The sequence below is a fragment of the Giraffa tippelskirchi genome, chromosome 6 (assembly GCF_054371585.1).
Source record: "Giraffa tippelskirchi isolate mGirTip1 chromosome 6, T2T-mGirTip1v1.2.pri, whole genome shotgun sequence".
Taxonomy (NCBI): domain Eukaryota; kingdom Metazoa; phylum Chordata; class Mammalia; order Artiodactyla; family Giraffidae; genus Giraffa; species Giraffa tippelskirchi.
Window position 1 is genome coordinate 60,554,950 of NC_137280.1, and position 23,818 is coordinate 60,578,767.

A 23,818-nucleotide genomic window follows, 5' to 3' on the forward strand; every position below is an offset into this window, starting at 1 on the left:
GAAAGTTCCAAGGACAAATCCGCAACCAGTGTGTCTGAGCACCTCATGGGATCTCCATGATGCGACTGGGTTCTTCGTGTCCATCAAGAGACAGTGGAAAAAGCAGCTTTCTGTCTTGGGAGTTTGGGCATGTTTTCAAGTTCATTCACTGTGTGTCCTTCAACTGCATTCTTTCCATCTCATTGATGGTGGGAAAGCTGAGGCCCAAAAAGGTTAGCTGATTTCCCAACTTACAAATTAATAAATTCAGAGTCACAGAACAGCTAAGAAAATATAAACCCAGGACTCTATGTTCTCAGCAGTTTTTCCAACTATTTCCTTTCCTTGATTATTAGTCAACTGAGCATCTATTTTCACCTGTTCCACTTATCGGATCCTGATGGTTTAATTTTTGGCTTGAAGCACAGAGACTGTGATCTGATACCCATTTTAAAACCCCTCATGGCACCAAGGGCTTCCCTGGTGGCTCAGATGGTAAAGCGTCAGCCTGCAATGAGGGAGACCCGGGTTCAATCCCTGGGTTGGAAAGATCCCCTGGAGATGGAAATGGCAACCCACTCCAGTACTCGTGCCTGGAAAATTCCATGAATTGAGGAGACTGGTAGGCTACAGTCCATGGGTCACAAAGAGCGAACACGATCGAGCGACTTCACTTTCACTTGGCACCAAGATCAAACCACAAGGGGTGACTTGCCCACAGCAACAAGCCTGCGGAGCTCAACTTTATCATAAAGCATTTCCCTCACACTGGGCACTGCTTGTTTAAAAATGCATCTCATCTTCACAACTGCCCTACAACAGGTACTATTATTACCCCATTTTACAGATGGGAAAACTGAGGCAGAATTGAGTCGAGCTCTTCTGAAGTGACAGGCAGGATTCAAACCCAGGCAGCCTGACTCTGGAGCTCATACCCCATCCCACAGCCTGCACCCCACGCCATTCATAGGATACACAGTGTTTGATTCAGATGACAGCAGTTAGTGACCAAAGTCCTCAGATCGTGATACATCAACCCTGCCAGCTGCACACTCCCTCTCCAAAAAGACAATTAAACCCCTTGTAAAAATAAAAATAACAGAAGAGGGTCTGTCTTTTTTTTTTTTTTTTTTGGCCATAACTCTCAGCATGTGGGATCTTGGTTCCCCAATCAGGGATCGAAGCCCTGCCGCCTGCAGTGGAAGTGTTTTCTTAACCACTGGACTGCTAGGGAAGTCCCTGTCTACTTTTCTAAGCAGAATGCAAAACAGTGATACGTCTTAGAATTCTATAATTCACATCTTCCCTTTTAAACAAATTCAGCTTGATCATTAAATCAACATGTATTTCCAAGCACTGGTTTCCCAACATTCATAACGTTCTGGCACAAATAACATTCCTCCAAAGTACATAATAAATTGGAAGACTTAAAAAAGGCAACGCCAGGGCTGTCTTGCTTTGCTTCTGACTCTGAGACAATATGGAAGCCATCGCCACTGCTTAAACAGATAGTGAAATTAAATGCAAGTAATTAGTATAAAAAGACACCCAATTATACATAATCAACAAAGATTTATGATAATTTCAAAGCAGTTACTGCTTCTGCAAGGAGCTACATTTTGTCATCTGATCTTTATGCAAAATTTCACAGAAGGGCTTCCACCGACAGGGAAAACTCACGAGGAAGGCAGGCTCCAGTGGGCTGTTGGTTTTGCCACTAGAATCTCACACATGTTGTTGCCTACAACTGAGAAATGTCTCCAAGATATTAAATCAGAATATGGTCGTTTAAAGTAAAATAACTCTTGGCTGCCCCCCAAAGCAACAAGTTCTTTTTTTTTTTAATGATGCATCTGCCATCAGACTTGATAAACCTAGATTAAAAATCCAAGCCTGCTGTTAATGTATCCTTTGATAATTAGAAAGCAGATTGGTCATCCGTTTTTTTTTTTTTAGCCTAAAGGCAACTCAAGACTCAGAAGAGAAACAAGTTTCTTTTCATGCTCTTAATGAAGGGGGGGTGGGGAATGAAGAAAAAGACACACATACACAACAATAGTGTACTTCTCTGTATACTTCACAATGAAGGACTTTCAAATACCTTCCTCTAACCTATGAAAGTGAGGGGTAGGAGGAGGTACTCAAGTTTGACTGCCCTCACTGACCCCTTGGAAGAATGGCAAACTGCAAAACATTAAAATGAGCAAGATATGAAACGGGTGTTTTTGCTTTTTTTTTTTTTAAGCTTCTAAGTGCAAGCTATCACCGCATATGCCCAACCAGAGATCAGGAGTGACTGTCAGGCCGGCTGCGACACCAGATGGCGATTTTACTGGTCCCTTCTCCAACAGCCATTTGCTTCCCTGACAGGTCGGTCACACTGCTTACACACTTAAGCGTGTCAGCATCTCTGAGGGGGTGGGAGGGTGCATCAGAATCCCACCCCCTCTCCCCGCCCCAACTTCAGGAGTAAGGCTGAGAGCACCCACTACTGTGCTGGCGAGGGTGAACCCCACTTCCGGCCATCCTGTGAGACGGGGCCACCCCTCAACTCACAGACTCGAAAGAAAGCTGGGGAGAATTTACTCAGTCACTTTCCCAATATCCAAACTGGTCGATGAGGGGAATGGGACCCTGATCCAAGTCTGCCTCCAAACCAAAGCTGGGCCCTCAGCCTCCTCACTAAGTACGCCCTGCAAACAGAAAGAACAGGCGGCAGGACACAAGCCTCCAGTCTCTCGTTTTAACATTGAAAAGCCCTTTAAACATTCTAGTCTATGATACTAAATATAAAAATGTTTTAAACTGCTAACCGATGAACCTACTTACCCTCTTACCCCTTCCTCAGCTGAAATCTTGGGTAAAACTGGTACCTCTGTCACCCTGGCCCCCTGAGGCTCACATTGGAGCCACACACGAGCGCCCCGCCCGCTCGACAGAGCCCACAGCTCCCTGTTCTCCTCCTGGAGCCTGGATTCAGGCATCACAGGGAGCCGTGGGTCATGGCCCCCTCACCTCGTGTCCTTGACTGTAAGACACCACAGAGGTCACTCTGGAAAGCTGACCTTCACATTGTAATCCTAAAATAAACACAGCCCTTCTTCACTTTTCCCATGGCTGACGTACAGGCCCTTTCAGGGTTTGACAGGGAGAAGAAGGCTCCAGGAGAAGAGCAGGCCTCAGCTTGGAGTGACCAGGGCAAGTCCCTGGCTGGCTCACCCTTCCTCCATCAGACAAAGAGGGAACTCCCACCCCTCACCGAGTCTTTATCGGGAGGCAGACGAACATGGGGACTGTCAAACGAGAGGGGGTAGATGCACTTACAAAAACTGAGGCGTGGATAGAAAATTCCTTCCTCCCAAGTCCATCGGGTATCTGAACATGAGGAAGAAATAAAGATGTCCGACAAGATTTCCAATTAGCTCATTGATGACCCTGCAAACAGAGAGCCAAATGAGTTTGAAGACATTCAAGCAGTAAAGTGAGCCGCAGCAAGTTTTAACTAATAGCAGAGGGAAGAGATCCCTCGTGGCAGCTCATTTCTGGCCCCTGGGAGTCTGTGACAGCTCAATAGTGAGCCCTGTGCAGTCTGAGGGGCGCGCACATTCTGAATGAGAAGTGAAATCGGTCCTCCTGAACCAATGGTGTCTGGGCTCTTCAAGGCCAGCAGCCTCTCTGACATCTCTTTCAAGCCCCAGCCCATTCTCAAAACATTGTTTTTGTTACTTTCCTGCCTCAGGAAGGTGTGGGGGGTAGGGGAAAGTTGCAAGCTTCTGAACGCTTTCAGTCACAAACACCATATCTGCAAAACGGGGGCATATTTGAAGGCTGGCAAGAAAGAGGCACAGGAGCAAGGATGAAAAATGTCTGCTCCCCCTGTTCCTGGAGCCACGGATCACATCTCCCTCGCTCTTGTGTCCTTGACTGTAAGACACCACAGAGATCACTCTGGAAAGCTGACCTTCACCTTGTAATCCTAAAATAAACATGGCCCTTCTTCAGTTTTCCCATGGCTGACATACAGGCCACTTTAAGGTTTTACAGGTCCACTCTTACTGTTACATATCCTTCTCTGTCTCTACCTGCAACATCATTTCTGTTAGGGACCGATCAACGTCTTCAACTGCTCCCAGACCAAAGCCCAGGACTTGCTCTGCTCTAAACAGAGTCTATTTACCCAATTCATTCCCTTCTGCCTAGGGATACGCAGCAGAAGTTAGAACCCCATAGAGCAAAGACGTCATCATGTTAAGAACTAGTACTATCAAAATCTGTTTTGAAATATCAAAAATATTTTGAAGTGTATAAGAAACGGGAGCTCTTAGAAGAGCTGCATCTTGAAATCCTCCTTCTACAATTCTGAATGGATCCTTTCAAGGTTTTCCTAAGCCTCAGGTCTAATTCCAGACTAGAAATTTGACCCTGTTTGGCCCAAACTTTCGTACTATCAAACCACTGACAAAACTTCCCATCTGAGAAACTGTGTGTTCCTGTGACTGGTAAGCAGTTTCCAAGACGTTTTGGAAATGCCTTAAAAATAAAATCATGAATTTTATGCACAGAGGAGTCAGTTCAGATAAAATTAGGTCTATACTTGCTCAATCTGGACAGTGAATCCAGAAATAAATATTTATGCAAAAACACATATATGGAAACTATTCTATGACAACAAACTAACAGCAACAAAAAACCACTCAGTGCTAAATGTGCTTAAAGTCCTGCAATTTTAATCAATTACACCAAAATGAAATTATTTCAAAAGCATCATCAATGCTGAGATTCTTCAAAGTGTTACAAAGATTAGGGAAGGAAGACAAAGAATAATGGAAATCTTCCAAGGGTTAATTTGAAATTAAATAAATCTACTATCACTTACGAGCCTCCAATGATATAGTTGAATCCAAGGATAACCCAAGGTAAATAACAAGCCTAGGAGAGAATATACAGAAACATGAATAACTATATCTGCAGAGGATACAGTTGCCAGGGGGCTGAACTGGGTAAGGTTGCCCTGACAAGGGCTTTCCACATCCTTTGGCAAGTCACTGCAAAAATTCCTTAGCTCAATCTAGCATCACTCCTAGTATACTTGAAACTTCCCATCTAAAATTATACTTATTCATATGTTAGCAACTAGAAACACAGTACTTTGCTCATAGTTTTCAGATGCAATACATGACCTGCTGAATTATAACAAATAGCTTTAGAAAGGAGATGAATGTCCTGTGGATGCTAATAAAAAAATGGTCCATAATAGATTCACAGGAAGGCTCCAGCCAGCAAATTGTTACCAATTAACTATAAAACACCTCATTGTTTTAGGTTCTCCTTTTACACGTTTCACGATGTTAGTTTGAATCCTTATCAAATTATACATCAGTATCTTGAATACTCTCCCAAATAAGACAGCTCTCCAGACGCATTCAACATTTGAGCCCCTGTGAAAAATTTATAAACAGAAACCTCAATTAAGTAGGGCTGGGAGACCAGAAGGGGGAGCTCTCACATCCTGTTTCAACAGCTGAGCCCAACAGGAAGAAGACAGACTTCTTTCCTTATAAGGACTCAGCCAATGAAAAGCTTTGTTTATCACAGCCCTCCTGACTTCCTTTTCCTCTCTCTATTAAAAGCACTCTCCTACCACTGGCTGCAGGGACTAGGATGTGGCTTGCCATGGCTATAGACCCCGAAATGCAGCTCTGTATCGGTCCCCAGTAAACTCGTCTTGGCTGGAGATATATCCGGCGGTCTCTTTACTTGAAGTTAACACCACTTAACAGAGTCAAGACATCATACTTAAGAGCTAAAGGAGTTACAAAAATATCACGAACTGGGAAAGAAAGGGTTACATATCAATAACTTGAAGGCAGAATGTGGTAAGGGCTGTGAGAAGAACACAAAATATTTCAGAAGCCCAAAGGCAAGACCAATTCCAGGCAGGAGAGGAAGAAATACATTCAGTCCCAACTCAGATTAAGAATGGGCAGGATTTACACGAAGAATCAAAACAACGTTACAGATGGAAAATTGTGAGAGAAGGCACAAAGGGAAGTGTTGGGGGGCAAAAAACCAATCTGTTTCAGCTTAAGTGTAAAATACCTAACAGGGGAAGGATAAGAAGCGATTTTTAAAAGGAGGGCTCCATCTGAGTATCCTTCCTTCCCTCCCTCTACCACACTCACATCCACGAGATCACTCAGGGCACACGCCTGAGGGGCCTGAGGTCCAGAGGGAGTGAGGTCAGCAAAGGAAGCGGGGTTGGCTAAAGAATGCCAGGGGAGCTAAGGAGGGGAGAAGGGGCCTGCCGATGGCTTGCTGCTCTGCAGTGACCTCTGCCGGACATGTCAGAAAGTACACCTCTGGGCGGAAGAGTGAGATCTCTGCAGAGACGGACGAAAAGGCAATTTTTCCAACTAGGTAAGAGTACCTTAAATCGTGTTCCAAACCAAAATGACACAATCATGTCTCGATTCAGCTGGGCCCAGACGTAAAGTACTGACATGATCAGAGGAATCATCAGCAACTGCAAAAGAAGCGAACATGTAAAGACAAGGCTAAAAATAGAGGCTTAGCGTGAATACATCTTTTTTGTTTTTAACCTCTCTCCTCCAAATAAATTCTCACATGGCTATTCAAAATGCATTCAAAATGCAGAAAAGAAATTCCACTCACCACAATTATAAATTGGCCCTTTTACTTAAACATGCAATGCATGCTTTAAAATCCTCTAATAAAATACAATTACATTATTTGGGATAGATTCAGAAATACCAGGGTCAAGTTTTGTTACTTGAAAAAAGCATGCAAAAAGTTTTACTCATGGTGTAGTCTCAATTTTTAAAAAATACACATCCACGTACATGCACAGAAAATACAGGATAACCATCCTTCTCAACGTTCACACATAATAAAGAAGTCAGAAATGAGCAAGGAAAGGAATGATTTAGGTAACTCACATTAGAATCTTCAAAATACCATATAATTAATGCAATTTAATGCAATTTAAACTTCTTTCAAAGTTTAAACTTCTGTCAAAGGCCAATAACAGTAAATTTGAAACATATGAAAGGGCAAACAGTTTCAAGGAACACATACCTGCATATCCATTGCCAAGCCAGTAATCTTGGTTTGTCAAGTTAAAGATCAGACACAAATAGAGCATTCCACACCTAATAAAAGTTCATTTCATTACAGTTTCCGGAATGGAAAAACACTTCTCTATAGTTCAGGTTGCTTAAAACACCCCAGAACACAAAGGTATCTAATCACCTTCATTGTGAGCATGCGGTTAGACTCTCCAATGATGAAGAAATAGTAGAAATTAACTGCTCTGGCCCGTGAATCAGTTTGGTCGCCTGTGTCCTCTGTGCCTTGCAACAGCAATTAGGAGATAGAGGGGCCTCTGCCCCCTGAAATAGCTAATGCTTCTACTCTCATTCAGAGCTCCCCAGCACAGGTAAAGTCCAAAACAAGCTTTTTATCTTCCCTTAGAGGAGGGGAAAGGGCGTGCCAAGTGCCACACTTTCCAGGCGCTTGGTCAGGTTTCAGTGGATGCTGAGCCCCAGAGCCATTCTGAGCTCACCAACTCTGCACAGGGCTGGAGCTGACAAGCCCCTTCTGCCGCCGTCACCACCTGGGAAGGTTCGTAAGCCGAAAGGCTGCTGACAACCGCGGCTGACACACAGCAAGCAGAGAGGCCCGCCGGGTCCTCTCCCAGAGCCGGGTCCTCACAGAGGGACTGAATTACCAGACGGCACTAAAGTCAGGAAAGGATGCTGGCTGTAAATTAGTTTTCTGATAAGGACCGCAGCTTTCAAAAGCTGTCTCATGGCACGGAATCTCTTTGTGCTGCAGTCAACAAGTTGTCATACCCGAGAACACAGAGAACTGGGAATGAGAAGAGGGAACCGTAATAAAAGTCAACCAAATGTGGAAAAACCCCACAAAGACAACAGCAAGAGAAGGCATCACTCTGGGGCTATGTGATTTACAACCGCTATTGAAAAGAACATTAATGATTCTTAATTATTAACTACAGTAAATAAAGATGCAAATAACTACCATTGGAAATGTTCTACAGATTACCGCCTATTTCCCCAAACCTGAAAAAAAAAACCAAACTGGTTTTTTCTGGCCCCAAATAACAGACGAAAGGATACCACGATGCAAATCCAGTTGAAGAGGAGCATGAATAAATAGTCTGCTGGCCTCCCATCAAAAGCTCCTGGAAACAAAAATAAGTCAAATGTCATGGTTCGGAATTTCAGAACAAAGGAACTTCAATGTTGAGAAATATTGCAAAAAACTATAGAGGAAGCAAAAACAGGAGAATATTTTTAAATCACTCCTTGGAAGCAAAAGAACATTTTTTTACAACCTAAAACCACATCTGCAGCAAAGCCCTGAAGTAAAGTCACCCAGGTATCAAGGCTAATCTGTGCCCTCCTGACTGAGTTCCAATCTGTTAACGTGCTCTGCTCGACTAGCAGGAGCCAGGAGAGATCCAAAGGGAGGACAGTCAGGTCAAAGCTACTGAGACCCCATGCCCCAAAGCCGCTCACAGCCTGCTGGCTGGCCTTTCCTTCTCAGCTCTCATCACGAGATGGAGGCACATTTGTGATTGCCTAGTTCATCCCTTCTTCACTCATTTGACCATAAGCTCTGTCGGGAGGAATCACGTCCATACTGCCTACCGTTGTGACTCCTCCCCACAATGAGGCTGTACTTACCGTTGTTGTTATTACTGAACACACACACATACTACCTCTCAGTCCGGCACTGGGCTTACTGAGACAATTCCGTCTCCATCTTCCAGGAGCTCATACACTAGCAAAGGACAACGATGGTGGGGAGAGTAGTGGAAAGCCACACCTTTCTGCAGCCTTGATTCTTCCTCCTCCTCCCTCAAGTGAGGGAGAATAAGACCTATACCTGCTTTTTACAGATGAGGGAGTAAAGCTACCTGACCAAAGTCATGTGGCTTTTAGAAGCAGAGTGAAGTCTAACCACTAGTTAAGCCTTCTTTCCGCTACACCACGTACTGGGCTCTGTCTTATTACTGGGCCGAAGAATGGACATCAGCCCTGCTTTCCCTTCTAAGGACGGTCTTCATGCCTCCCGCTGGCAGACTAGGAGAGGGGCAGAGAAAAGAACTGAATGAGGGCAAGGTCCCTCTATCTCAGCCACTTCCCCTCCCCTCCACACCCCATCGCAATGACATGATACAGAGTCCACTTTTTAAAACTAATCCTAACAAGCTAAAAAATACAAGAAACTAGTGAATATAACAGAAGAGAAGCAGACTCACCGATGTAGAGGACAAACTGGTGGTTATTAGTTGTGGGGGGACACCATGGAGTTGAGGAGCAGAAGGTACAAACTACTAGGTGTAAAAAAGGCTCGAGGGTGTATTGTACAACATGGGAAATGTAGTCAATATTTTGTAATAACTATAAATGGAAACCAGCCTTTAAAACCTGTCTAAAATTTTTTAATTAAAAAATAAAATCGGGCTTCCCTGGTGGTCCAGTAGTAAGGAATCCGCCTACCACTACAGGGGACACTGGTTAGATCGCTGGTCTGGGAAGATCCCAAGTGCTGTGGGGCAACTAAGCCTGTGCCACAACTATTGAATCCACATGCTCTAGAGCCTGTGGGCTGCAACAAGAGAAGCCACCGCAATGAGAAGCCCACGCACCACAACGAAGTTGCCCCTGCTCGCCCAAGCGCAGCTATGAGGACTCACTGCAGCCAATAAATAGACAAAAATACAGTAACAATAACAATCCTAACAAGTTATCAGGAAGGCAGAAAGAAAATCTACCTAAAAGAAACTAGATTTCAGGCAAAAGTCTCTTCTCTTTTCCTTATCCACCCCCCACTCCACCTCAAAGGCATACTCTAGCCACAGTTTTAAGGATGCTTAATGGGAGGGGATCAGGATGATGTACCAGAGCTGAAACTCTTCATAAAATTTCTAAATCCTAGTAACAGCTGTGCTTCTTTTGCTGTGGTTTTGGTTTTGTGATTTCTAAGGATTCTTTAGATTGAATATTTAAAATACCATAATTACATAAACTACAGTACTATATTATTTGGCAAGCTTGCAACTGGAAATTTACAAATTAACTGGTCCTCAAATTGCAGTCTTCTAGTTTCACATCAGAATCCTTATAAACCAGCCAACACTGCTAGATACTTAAAATAGCCAAGCAGGAAAAAATGCAGGTGGCAAACATTTTGTCACAATGTTATCTTGAAACTGTATGGTGGAAGGTAGACAGGGGTCAGTAAACTGGGTTCCAGTCCTAGCTGTGTTTCTCAAACGGCTTTGTGACTTGTGGGGCATGTCACCACCTCTCCAGACCATTGTTTTCTTGTCTGTGAATTAAGAGGGTTAAATTGAAAGATCTCAAAAGTTCCTCTCTACATGAATGCTTGTATAGCATTATTCACAACAGCAAAGAAGAGAAAACAAGTCAAATGTCTATCAACTGATGAATGGAACAACAAAATGTGGTAAATCCATATAACAGCATCTTGACTTGGCAATAAGAAGAAATGAAGAGGGACTTCCCTCGTGGTCCAGGAAGACTGGACTCCCAATTAAGACTCTGCGCTCCCAATGCAGGGAGCTCCTGTTCCATCCCTGGTTGGAGAACTAGATCCCAAATGGCGCAACTAAAGATCCCAAAGGCTGCAACTAAGACCCAGTATAGCCAGATAAATTTTTTTTAATAATTTTTAAAAATTAAAAAAAAGGAATGAAGTGCTAATCATAAATACTACATGGAAGAACCTTGAAAACACCATGTTATGTGAAAGAAGCCAGTCACACAAAAGACTGCAGATTATATGATTCCATTTATAAGAAATTCCCTAAGAGGCAAACCTAAAGAGGCAGAACATAGGTTAGTGGTTGCCTGAGGGCTGCAGCAGGGTCAGGGGAAATGAGACTGAATAGAAATGGGGAACAGCTACAGTGATGAAATGTTCTAAAATGGATTATAGCAATGACTGCACAGCTCTGTGAATATCCATTGAGTTATATACCTTAAACGAATGGAAGTGTATGGTATATAATTATAGATCAATAAAGTTGTTTTTAAAAACGCCTCTCAGGGGACTTCCCTGGTGGTCTAGTGGTTGAGCATCTGCCTTCCAATTCGGGGGACATGGGTTCAATTCTTGGTCAGGGAACTAAGTTCTTACACGCTGTGGGGCAACCAAGCCCACGTGCCACAGCTAGAGAGCCCACATTCCACAGCTCAGACCGAACACAGCCAAAATAAATAAACACTTTTTAAAAAATGCCTCTATGGACTTCCTGGGCAGTCCAGTGGTTAAGACTCCACACTTCCAATGCAGAGGACCTGGGTTCAAGCCCTAGTCGGGGGACTAAGATCCCACATGCAACGTAGTATAGCAAAAGATAAATAAATCCTAGCTATATATTTTCTAAAAGTTGAGTGTTTCCCCATGACTGATTCGTGTCAATGTATGGCAAAAACCACTACAATATTGTAAAGTAATTAGCCTCCAATTAAAATAAACAAATTAATTAAAAAAAAAAGTTGAGTGTTTCATTTACAAAGACTAAGTCTAGGCTTTTACTTGCAATAAAGTAGAGTTTTTCAACACCAATTTAGGAGATGTACACACTTCAGCCCCACTGGGCCTTAAAAAACAGGGATTGCCGTGTGACAGAAACGAGGAAGACGTCACGATAAGCGAGAGGTATGCCACCCAGCCACACAGGGTATGAACAAAATGTGGAAACTTCTGTCCTTCTATCTTTTTCACCTATAAAATGGAGACGCTGCTGCTGACACTCCACGGTGCTCCTGTGGGGATTAAAAATCAAACAATCTAAGTGCCTTGTAGAGTCCTGGCACAGTTACTACTTACTGAATGTCTACATCATTATGCCATTTATTTTTTTTTCTTGGCCATACTGTGTGGCTTGTGGGATCTTAGTTCCCTGACTGGGGATTGAATCTGGGCCCCCGGCAATGGCAGCACTCAATCCTAACCACTGGTCCACCAGGGAGTCCCTGAGTCATTTCGTTATATCTGCTAACTGCCCTCAAAATTCCTCCAGGACGTAAATACACGGATTAGCAAAATAGACAAAAACAACACTTAAAAAAGCCAGGGATAACATACCTGTTTCAAGTCGAGTAGAGTACTGATATAAGAAGTATAAATTGACCAAATAAAGAAATCCAGTGCCTGGACCCACAGGGAAGTAAAAGGTGGCAGTGACTGGCCTCCAAATCTGTCCAGATCAAAATAAAACACAGCTGTTAGTTTCTCTAAGCTGAGGTTTTTTGTTTTTTTTTCTTTTAACTAAACAAAATTAACCCTTGCAAAACATCCTCCTCAATGATAAGAGCTATCACCAATATAATTTAAGAAAACAACTGAAAAGTTTTATCAGCTACAGTCCCATCAACCTGCAAGTCCATGGAGTTAAGATGGCATCATTTAACAAACAATAAATACTAGACAAGTTGAAAACAATCAATACAACAGAAGTATATGGGTAATCCTTACTAGGAACAGGCTTCCAGCTATGCCTATCACAAATGAATTACAGGGCACGTCCCTGGTGGTCCAGTGGTTAAGAATCTGCGCTTCCACTGAAGGGGGCATGGATCCAATCCCTGGTAGGGGAAACTAAGATCCCAAATGTGTACTGCATGCTAAGGGCTTCAGTCGTGTCCAACACTTGTAACCCCATGGACTGCAGCCCGCCAGGCTCTTCTGTCCATGGGATTCTCCAGGCAAGAATACTGGAGTGGGGTGCCATGCCCTTCTCCAGGTGATCTTCCCAACCCAACGTCTCTTGCATCTCCTGCATTAATTAGCAGGCAGGTTCTTCACCACTAGGGCCACCAGAAGCCCAAGATTCCAAATACTGTGGCCAAAAATAAATAAAAATTTTAAAACAGAATTACAATATCAGGATTTCCCTGGTGGTCCCATGGCTAAGACCCCGAGCTCCCAATGCAGTCCAAGTACTCAACTCTGAGTGAAGGTCGATCAGTCATGTCCGACTCTTTGCGACCCCATGGACTAAACAGTTCACGGAATTCTCCAGGCCAGAATACGAAAGCAGATAGTCTTTCCTTTCTCCAGGGGATCTGCTCAACCCAGAATTGAACCCAGTTCTCCCGCACTCCAGGCAGATTCTTTACCAGCTAAGCCACAAGGGAAGCCCACGAATACTGGAGTGGGTAACCTATCCCTTCTCCAGTGGATCTTCCTGACCCAGGAAACGAACTGGGGTCTCCTGCATTACAGGCAGATTCTTTACCAACTGAGCTATCAGGGAAGCCCATAAATAACATTTTGTATCTTATTCTTGTCCAATTTACTGGCTAACACCTCTAGAACATCAAATAGTAGTGGTTGATGGTGGCAGCCTTCCCAGACTTTTGGAAAAGCCAACATAACGCTGGCTTTTGGCTTGAAGGCTGTGTGTCTTACTGCACGAGTATGAAAGACGGGGTCCCTACATCAAGGAGGTCTCAATAATGGGGAGTCTGTTCGAAGAAGCAAGAGTGGGCACAAGGAAGGGAACTTTGGTCTCAGAAAAATGAGTACAAACTCCCAATGAACTGTAAGAGCACAATAAATGAATGGGTGCGGCTAATAACCTGGGTGTGGCTGGAACATTGGGCATTCCTTGTGCGGCCTGACCAGGCATGGCTGGCAGGTCACATTCTCCAAGTACAGGACTGTAACTCTCTGAGCTTCATTCCCAGTGGGGGAAAATGCACTTTTCAGACCCTGAAAAGTCACTTTCCAGCAACCCTGTGCTTAAACCAGTAAAACAAAACAGGTTAAAATTCATTTGGGTTTATTCACAATTTCATCACAGAAACAGAACAGTCAGACGGAAAGAGCCCTGGAAATGATTTGAAAAGACAAGAGATTTCAGCCAGGGCTTACATGTTATCACTCTTCAGCCTCAGTTTCCATTGTAAAAGAGGAATGATATCCTCTTTGGTTTTATCCATTTTGGTCAATGGTTTAAAAAAAAAAAAAGTGCTATTATGTTCATGTGCACGCCCTAATTCAAGAGGTGGATTTTCTAGATGAGGCAACAAGATGAAAAAAGGTTAAGCAATAGCTCATAATTGGTAGAGCTAAGAAAAGTTTGTCCCAGACAGCCAGACTCCGGAGTTTATGATACTAAGCCCCTATTTTTACAACACCTCTCACAAATGACATCATTATTATAAGGTATAATTAAAATCGGTAAAAATTTTCAGTACTACTATCCTGCTTGTAGAATCCTCAAGTGAACTGAGAGCAAGCCCACAAATTCACTCTTTCTGCTTCAGAAAAACACTGGGGGTAAAAGACCAGAAGCAAATGAGCTGTGGCCTTGGCTCTTAGGAAACCGTGGGGCCTTGGAAACGTCTAGACCTTTGAGTTTGCATCTTCATCTACCCTGTGACATTTGTCTTTGATTCTCTCCTTCCTTCGGAGAAAGCAATGGCACCTCACTCCAGTACTCTTGCCTGGAAAATCCCATGGACGGAGAAGCCTTGTAGGCTGCAGTCCATGGGGTCGCTAGGAGTCGGACATGACTGAGCGACTTCACTTTCACTTTTCACTTTCATACATGGGAGAAAGAAATAGCAACCCACTCCAGTGTTCTTGCCTGGAGAATCCCAGGGACAGGGGAGCCTGGTGGGCTGCCGTCTATGCCATCTAAACTCGCACAGAGTCGGACACGACTGAAGCGACTTAGCAGCAGCAGCAGCTCTCCTTCCTTGACTCACAGATTTTGTCAAAGCTTGCAATTAAGAAAGTAGATGAAAAAGGTGCTTTACCAAAAAAATATATATATATTGTGTGGGTGTACTATCATTACAATATCTTTTAGAAGACATGTGCTGATCTGGTTTTTACAAATTCCCATTTTAATCTACCCCCACATTCTTCTAAATTACTCCAGGCCTGATTTTGGAAAAGAAACCTCCAGGTTTTTCTGACTACATTTTTCATTAACACTGACACGACACTATTTTTAGCCACTGTGTGCACCTATGCTTTGGAAATCAGCGACTGTCAAAATACTGCACTTCTTTTCCCAGTTCATTAAGCTTACCCTTGAGTTATACTTGCTTTCACTGATCTAAGGGACTTGGAATTATCTTTGTATTACTTTAAAATTACAATATGAAAACACCAGGAAATAGTTCATCATTTCAGAAGGACATAATGTAATATATTTCTGAAATCCCCATTGAACAACGTACCCAACTAAATGCCCTCCTCTCTTCTAATGGGTATGGAGACAGTTAGGTTAAGGAAATGGCTTTATTATCAGGGCTGGGAGTGGTAAAGGCACTTTTTCAACCCTAGAAAGCCTGCACTGATCCCCTGATCCCTAAGCGGCAGCCAGGGGCAGTGCAAAGGGTATGGGATTTACAGGCAAGCATCTTATTTTAACTCCACAGAAACCCCAAGGCAGGAAGCATCATCACTCACCTTTTCACGAGGAAAGCTAGGCCCCTCATTAGAGTTGAGGTATCATGCCCAGAGTTCCTCACTGAACAAGAGAAAGAAGCCCACGTGCTCCCCGGCATAGAGGCCTTCAAAGAAACACCAGACACTGTTCATCAGCGTCAGCTACTGGTCCAGTGACTTCTGATGAATGTTGAGTTCAACCACCCCTGAATGAAAATCTCCCAAACAATGTGCCAATGTGCTACTGAAATCATTACAAATGCCATCCAGAGTCTAGGGCAGTTTCTTTTTTTTTTAACTATCAAAAACAAAAAATTTTCTGAAACAGTAAGGACTGGTTGATTTGGAGCTAAAAAAAAAATTCTACATGTGTCATCAAGTAAGAAAGAAGAGCAGCCATGTGCCAAATGCTGGTATTAGCAAACTCCAGCTTTTCCCTTTTTTTGGCGGGGGTAGGGGCAGGGGGAGGGAATACTAGACAGGCAAGAAAAACAAATGAAAGGCACTCAATTTCAATTGTGGACTTTAAACTAGCTACTAGGAGTCATCAATTCTACTCCTAGGTATATATGTATACTTATGTTCACCAAGAAGTGTTCACTCTTCATCCCCGCCAAAGCTAGAACTCCCCAAAAAAAAAGTTACCAGAAGAAAGGGTAAATGAATGGTGATTTGTTCACACAAGGGAACAAGACAAGAATGAGCAATCTATAACCACATACAACAATGTGAGTGACTCTAAAACTGCTGAAAAGAGGCTAGACACACAAAAATAAATATTTGTGTAATTTCACTTATGGAAAAGTTAAGAAAATTGGCAAAAACCATCTACAGTATTAAAAGTCAAGACAGTAGTTACCCCTGGAGATGAGAGTGACCAGAAGGGAGCGGCAGGAAGGTTTTGGGGGATGCTGGCAATGTTCTGTGTCTTGATCTGGTTGCTAGCTATACAGCAATTATTTTATATATATATGAAAGTGAAAGTGAAAGTTGCTCAGTTGTGTCTGACTCTTTGGACCCCATGGAGAGTCCATGGAAGTCTCCCAGCCAGAATACTGGAGTGGGTAGCCTTTCCCTTCTCCAGGGAATCTTCCCAACCCAGGGAACGAACCCAGGTCTCCCACATTGCAGGTGGACTTTTTACCAGCTGAGTCACCAGGGAAGCCCATATATATCCTGCTTGTATACTGTAACTCAACAAAAAGTTTAAAATGAAGCTATGAGCTAATCGGTAACCTTAGCTACAGACCACAGCAGAACCATGTAATGTGGACAGCACTGCAAAGGAAAGATTTAAAAACTGTACATACCACAACACTTGCCACTAAAGTTCCAAATCCAAACCCTGAAGCTACTTCTATGTTCAGCCCCCAGACGAAGTTCATTCCCCTTCCAGTTATGTGTCTATATAATTCTTTCCCAACACACTCAGGTGTCAGTCTGCTAGGCTTGCTGTCATCAGGCTAAATGCGATAACAAGAGTGAAAGCTTGGCAAATATAAGCAACAGGCCCTAACACTGATTTGGCTGGTGCCGGTTCTTACTATTCCTGGAAACAAATTAAGAAAAATTGAGAGTTCGTACCTTCTCATTTCCAGTCAGGATGCTTTTAACAGGACCAAAAGAACAGGAAAATAATTCAGCAGTTACATAGTTACATTTCAATTTCAATTACAAATTAAAATTAGAATATCACTGCTCAAGGAGAGAAAGCAGCAGTGGCAGGAATTGACTAATAAGTAAAAATAAGCACTATTTTTTAATCGATTATCCACCAGACTATTTATTGGACACTTCACAAACATTTTTCCATGTTTTTATATAAGAGAGGCATGAAGTAGATAACATTTTTCCTCAATGTGAAGATAATCATTTTTGTTTCCAAAATTAGGATGTGCCTTATAATCAATACATTCATTTAGTGTACTTGGTACTTTCCTACCCTTCCAAAAAATTATATTAAAGGAGCATGTCATAATCAATGGAATGACAACAGAGTTAACTTATGGTATTAAATTATCCCCCCTTTCAGTGAAGAGAGGGCTTCCCTGGTGGCTTAGACAGTAAACAATCTGCCTGCAATGTGGGAGACCCAGGTTCGCTTCCTGGGTCAGGAAGATCCCCTGGAGAAGGAAATGGCAATCCACTCCAGTATTCTTGCCTGGGGAATCCTGGCAAGGATATCCTGGCAATTCCCTTGCCACCAGGATTCCAGGATCCTGCTGGGCTATATAATGCATGGGGGTCACAAAGAGTCAGACATGACTGAGAGACTAACACACTTCCAGTGAAGAAATTGATGTTCAAAAAGGACAAACAGCTTTCCTGGGGGCATGCCACTAGCAAGGGGGCTGAGCCAGGCCTGGGGACCATGACTCAACTACTTGAAATCCAGTCTTTCTACTCTCACAGAAAAGGAACAATAATTTGCTATGCCTGGTTAGAAAGAAATCACGCTCAAAAATGTTTTGTTAAATACTTCACTGTGTATTTTGGTAGATATTATGCAAAGGAGTTAAGACAACTATCTGGAACTCACCAAAATAGAAACTGGAACGGCAGCTGTCTATCAACTGGGGTAACACTGACATCAGGATGACTGTGGGGGCTCAATGAGGTAAACTATGAAGAAGCCAACACAGATGTAAGGCGGTGATGTTATTTTGCCCAAAGAAATGAAACGTCCCCATGCAGGGAGCCCTGAAAAACATTTCAGAAACCACAGGGGCAGCAGCAAATTGCCATCTCTCTTCCAGTTAATCAGGGACCAATATTCAGCCATTTCATCCCCGTAGGCTAGCTGATTGATGGGTGTGAGATGTGAGGGATGATGTGGACAACAGTACAATGAGTCTTAACAGACACCTATGCCTTTCCATCCACCCAAAGTAAGGAACTAACATTACAGATGTTAAGAGTTCCAAACCAACAAGCTTCTCACAGGAAACCCACAGATAAGGAGGAAAAGTAACCTTTTTCACTTCCAACATGAATTTACAATTTTAAATCGACCATCCCCAAGTTGTTCAAAGATGTAGCTTTTAAGGAAAAAATGAGCCTCTTGCAGAAAGCACATCACACGCTGTTTGCCCCCATCCATCAGTCTCTCAGATGCAGTTTTTCCTTCAACTGCTTCAGCTGAAATGAGCTCCTCCAGGTGGGACTGGAAGCTAAACTTGTCCAGAAAGAGCAGGAGTCAGAGCAGCAGAAAGAACAGATACTGGTCTCTCCACACCTGGGCCGTCAGTGCACGGTCCTGCCTCCTGCCAACAGCTTCCCCCCCTTCTCAGGACAACAAGCCCACAAGAAATAACCCAAGGAAGGTGGGAAAACTACGCAAAGTGTGACATGAAGGAGGACCTTTCTGATCAGTTCACCGTTTTTAACATTATACACCTGGAATCTATTAGAGGGCTTCCCAGATGGCACTAGTGGTAAAGAATCCGCCTACCAATGCAGGAGATACGAGGAGCATGGTGGGCTACAGTCCATGGGATTGCAAAGAGTTGGACACAACAGAAACGACTGGGCACAGTCTATTAGGAAAGACTTGCTTTTACTAAGCTGACTACAGAAGTAACCAAGGTTTTGCAAGGAGAGCCGAAGAGCTAGTTTTGATCAGGACCTTCTCATTTACGACCATTTACGATTTACAATCATTTATGATCATTGCGCATTACCTAACATGCCACAGGGCACAAAGTGCACAGCATTCACCCAGGCAACAAACATTTCACCAAAATAGAAAAGAGTATGCAATTCTGGCTGCACACTCAGATAGTATTCTAATACCCAACTGCCTACTGAACGTCACCTGGATGCTTACAGGATCTCTAGACTTACTATGGCCAAAATGTAACTATTTATCATACCCTCCTCCACCCCCAAACCTCGGCCTCCCTAAATACTCCCAATCTCAGAAAGGAGCTCCACCAGCCACTCAGTTGCTCCTGTGAAAATAGTGACCTCTCCAAGTCCTGCTTCTTCACCCATTCACCCTTCATATCCATTAGGCTGCAATCTTGTCCACTCCAACTCCCAAACCTATCCACTTCTATCTTCTCAGATACCCTGATCCAAACCACCATCTCTCTTGCCTTCTAACTTGACTTATCTCTCTGGTCCCTTTACCTAGCCCTCCCTTGCCCCCATTCACAACACCAAGTCCATCCCACAGAGCTGCTGTTTAGTCACTAAGTTGTATGGGACTCTCTTGTGACCCCAAGGACTGTGTAGCCTGCCAGGCTTCTTTGTCCATGGGATTTCCCCAGCAAGAATACTGGAGTGGGTTGCCATTTCCTTCTCCAGGGGATCTTCCCTACCCAGGGATCGAACCCGCATCTCCTGCATTGCACGCAGATTCTTAACTGCTAGCTACTAGGGCCTCCCTTTGCCCCCCAACGAGTAGCCAAGGCAATTATTTCAGTCCTTTGCTCAAAAGGCTCTGCCTTTTCTAGTGCCTTCAAATTAAAGTTCAACCACAAAGCCCTATATGATCAAGCCCCAGCCTACTTTTCCATCTTTGCTTTATTGTACTTACCCCTGGCTCTCTCTGTCCTCCCTACTAATCCTCATCCCTCCCACTGACTCTGTACTAACCATTCAGTCTTCTTCCTGATTCTAATTCCTGCCTCTAAGCCTTTCACTTATCATTTCTTCGTCTTGCAATATTGTCCTCAGAGCCACATCTTCCCATAGCTGGCTCATCTTTCAGATTTCAGTTCAAACATACTGAGGTCTTTCTAGAATACTCTATCACAGTCCCCATCGCAAGCCTCTCTCTTACTTTCTCCATGAGAGCTGGGACTCTGCTGTCCTGTTCACTGTTCTACCCCTAGTGCCCAGCACTGCTTCCATGCATTCAACCAATAAGCAAGCACTTGCTATGTGCCAAACACGGATCCAGGTAACAAAGACAGTGGACACAAGACAAGTGGTGCTCATGGAGTTTTATTCTCTGAAGGGAAGCAGGCTAACGAACATCAAGGGGTGATATGCAGCAAGAAAAATTATGGGTAAGGGAGACAGAGTGAAGGAAAGGCACTATTTTAGGTAGGGCAATCATAAATGCCCAAATAAGGTGGCATTTGGGCAGACTTGAAGGAGATAAGGAGGTAAACTATGTTTATTGTCCTCAAGCAGAGAAACATCACATGCAAAGGTCCTGAGGAGGGATGGAATTTAGGTGCTGAAGAAACAGGAAGGATCCCACTGTGCAGCCTAATGTACGAGGTGAAGAGTAGTAGGAGATGAGGTCAGAGAGGCAGTAGGGGGCCTTGCAGGCCAAAGGACTTGAACTTTATTCAATCAGTTGAGAAGACATTAAAAGGATCTGGGCAGAAGACTGACAGGACATGGATTTGTTTTAAAAGTCTAGAGTAAAAAGTCTGTCTACAGTAAAGACTGAAAGGAACAAGGCTGGTATGATAATGGCTTGAGAATAAAAAGGGACTGCATTCTGGATATTTGTCTAAAGTAAAGAGAATTTCCTAACAGACTGTGGGATGATGTGAGAGAAGTCAAAGATGACTCCATGACTATCAGCTTGAGCTCCTATAATAATGGAGTTGCTATTTACTTCTAGGGGAAAGGGTATAGTGTTGGACACATTAAGTCTGTGATGTCTGTTAGTCATCTAAGTGGTCATTTCAAGTATACAAGTATACAAGTCTGGAAGTGAGATAGATCTGGGCTTAAAGTATGTATATTTGTGTTTGAGAAGCTTCAGCTTGTAGAAATGATTTAAAGCTATGAACTAAATGAGATCTCCCTACAGCTAGGGAGAATACAGGAAAAGAGGTCCTGGGGTACACCACAGTATTTAAAGATCAGGAAGATGAGGAACTAGCAAAGAAAACTAAGTAATAGCCAGTGAAGAGAGAGAAGACGAGAGTGTTACCCACAGTCCAAACAATGTGTTGAAATTAATGTCAGACCTTAGTATCCGACCTGCACTGATTAAAGATTTAAATCACAGAATCCGGTGAATAAAGATAAACCTCCAGAAAACTAATATTCACTTACCAGGAATATTATCCTGGACTGTTTCCTTAATACTTAAAAAAAAATAATAATAATAAGGATTCCATTTCTGGAGCAATTTACTCTTTACTCGGTCCTTCATAAATTCAACTACGACCTGCCAGATACTAAGGACCTGGGAGACACACAAATAAACAGACTCACTCTTTGCACCTCGGACTTTCAAACCACTCCTGCTGGGAAGAAACTCCACTAACATAAAAAGAACTCGGCTGGTGGTTGAGCAAGGCGACGTCCACATGCCACCCACGTGGGTGGCAGAGGGAGGTCGGAGGGCAGGTGCTCCAGGTGGCCCCAGCCTGCCACTCACCGGCGTCCCACAGATGGACAACTTATCAGTCTTACCTTCCCAATGCCGCCTTCTCGGAGCACAGAGGGCGGGGAGCACAATCTTAACAGAAGGACGAAATCAGTCCCTTCCCACCGGGCCAAACCGTGGAGCCTCCACGTCTCCAGCAATCCAGGCCCACGCTCGGACCCCTTGGCCAGCAGCCCACCCGTCCGTCCACCCGACCCCCGGACCAAAGGACCCCGCCCTAAACCGCGGGAACCTCTGCACTACAAGTCCCACCAGGCACCGCGCGTCCGCAACCGGCCAGTCTACGCTCCGCCGCGGCGGGGCCACCTGGGGTCTGTAGGCGCCACTTGCCCCGTGGTCAGTCAGTACCTGGAAGCGATAGAGGAAGGCTTCAGGCCAGAGAAAGAAATAGGCCGGGCTGATCAGACCGAGTTTGCCGACTAAAGGCACCGCGACGGTGGCGGCGAACCAATAGCGCGTGATGGTCGGGATGCTCCTAAACCAGTCCCCGATGTCCGACATCTTCGCCTCTTCGGTGGCCGGGATGCGCACAGCAGCCCGACTCCCCGTCCCGGCCCCCTCACGACGCGGCCTGCCCTGCGAGTGGAAAATGTCCAGGCGGAAACCGCCTCAGCCCCCGGTGCAGAAGGCGGGGACCGGCGGACGTGGCGCCACCGAATTCGGACCAGCAAGCGAGAGTTCAGCGGCGAAACTTCCCCTTCCGGCGGCCGCCGACGAAGTTGACCTGAAGCCCCGCCGCTTAAAGGGCAAGCGTAGTTTTTCACCACTGGGTAGAAGCTTGGCGTCTCGGAGGCGGGGCGGAGGGGGGCGGGGCCGGGCCGGGGCGACAACACAACTGGTGGGGAATAGTGGTTGCCAGCAGCAACGACAAATATTCCAGCCAATGGCGAGGCTGAACGCCCTCTACCTCTTCCTGCGGATTTATAATCCAGGTGGGTCTACTTGGAGGCTATTTAAAGGAGAAGGAGGAAATTAAAGTACCACGTAGCTCGTCGTTTGTTCATTGTTTCGGACAAAAGTTTGTTGAGGGCTTGGTAAGTGCCAGATAGGGTTCTAGACCCTGGAGGTGATGCAATCATCAGAGCTGTTGTACCTTCTCCCCTGGAGCTTACTTACTAACCAAGATAGGGAGGTAATAAGCAAATAATTGAATAGATAAGATAATTACAAGCGCGTGATAAGAAAAATAAGGAAGATAAATTAGGATAGTAGGGGTAGGATGGCAGGGTGGGAGTGCAGAAGTGTGGGAAGAGATGGCCACTTTTAAAATATTTTTTTCAGGTTTTATTAATTTTTGGCCTCACCCTGCAGCATATGAGATCTTAGTTTCCCAACCAAGGACTGAACCTGCACCCCCTGCAATGAAAGACTGAGTTTCAACCACTGGACAACTGGAGAAGTACCTGAGAGGTGGCCACTCTAGATGAAAATGGTCAAAGAGAACTTGCAGGAGGTGACCCTTGAGCTGAGCCCCCTCAGGCAAAACTCTGAGGAGTTTTCCAGGCAGAGAAAATAGCCACTTTGCACACACACAAAAATGTTCCCTGCCATGTCAGTAAACAAAGATTGTTGACTTCCATTCCAGTAAACAGTGACTATTGCCTACCATCCAGCCATCAGCCACTGCAGCACCCAGATGGTGGGTGCCCAGGAGAAAAACAGGATACTGGCTTTAAATAGTTAAGATGCATATCTAAGGTATAATTTCAATGAGCTAGATTCTTGCATCTTCCCGTAAATCGAAAAGCACCAAACCATTAACTTGAGATATCTGGTTTTTGTGATTAGTAGTAATCATTTTATATTTGACTCTGTGCTTTGTTTCAGCAAAACCTCCTATACATTCTGACTTCTCCCTTATCTCTTCAGAGCAGTTCTTCAGAGCTATGTTGTTGTTTAGTCACTAAGTTGTGTTCAACTCTTTTGCAACCCGCCATGGCTACCTACAGTCGTAGCCCTGCCAGGCTCCTCTGTCCATGGGGTTTCCCAGGC

The 23,818-nt window shown here is 44.2% G+C and overlaps 1 protein-coding gene across 7 annotated transcripts in view; it reads right to left on the bottom strand.

Moving 5' to 3' along the window:
* DERL1 (derlin 1) overlaps nucleotides 1-23,818 on the bottom strand; it is a 45,218-nt gene that overhangs the window by 2,900 nt on the left and 18,500 nt on the right. The window contains exons 1-7 of one of the 7 annotated variants that reach the window (XM_081498915.1): nucleotides 22,175-22,492; nucleotides 12,145-12,256; nucleotides 8,139-8,203; nucleotides 7,075-7,101; nucleotides 6,407-6,502; nucleotides 4,856-4,908; nucleotides 3,304-3,354 (exon numbers count right to left, since the gene is read on the bottom strand). In XM_081498915.1, coding sequence (XP_081355041.1) covers nucleotides 3,304-3,354; nucleotides 4,856-4,908; nucleotides 6,407-6,502; nucleotides 7,075-7,101; nucleotides 8,139-8,203; nucleotides 12,145-12,256; nucleotides 22,175-22,327 — 557 coding nt within the window. In that variant the 5' untranslated portion in view covers nucleotides 22,328-22,492. Of the gene's footprint in view, nucleotides 1-3,303; nucleotides 3,415-4,855; nucleotides 4,909-6,406; nucleotides 6,534-7,074; nucleotides 7,102-8,114; nucleotides 8,204-12,144; nucleotides 12,257-21,852; nucleotides 22,046-22,174; nucleotides 22,493-23,818 lie in introns of those variants that run through there. The other 6 variants (XM_081498913.1, XM_081498919.1, XM_081498918.1 and 3 more) reach the window with 6 other exon arrangements.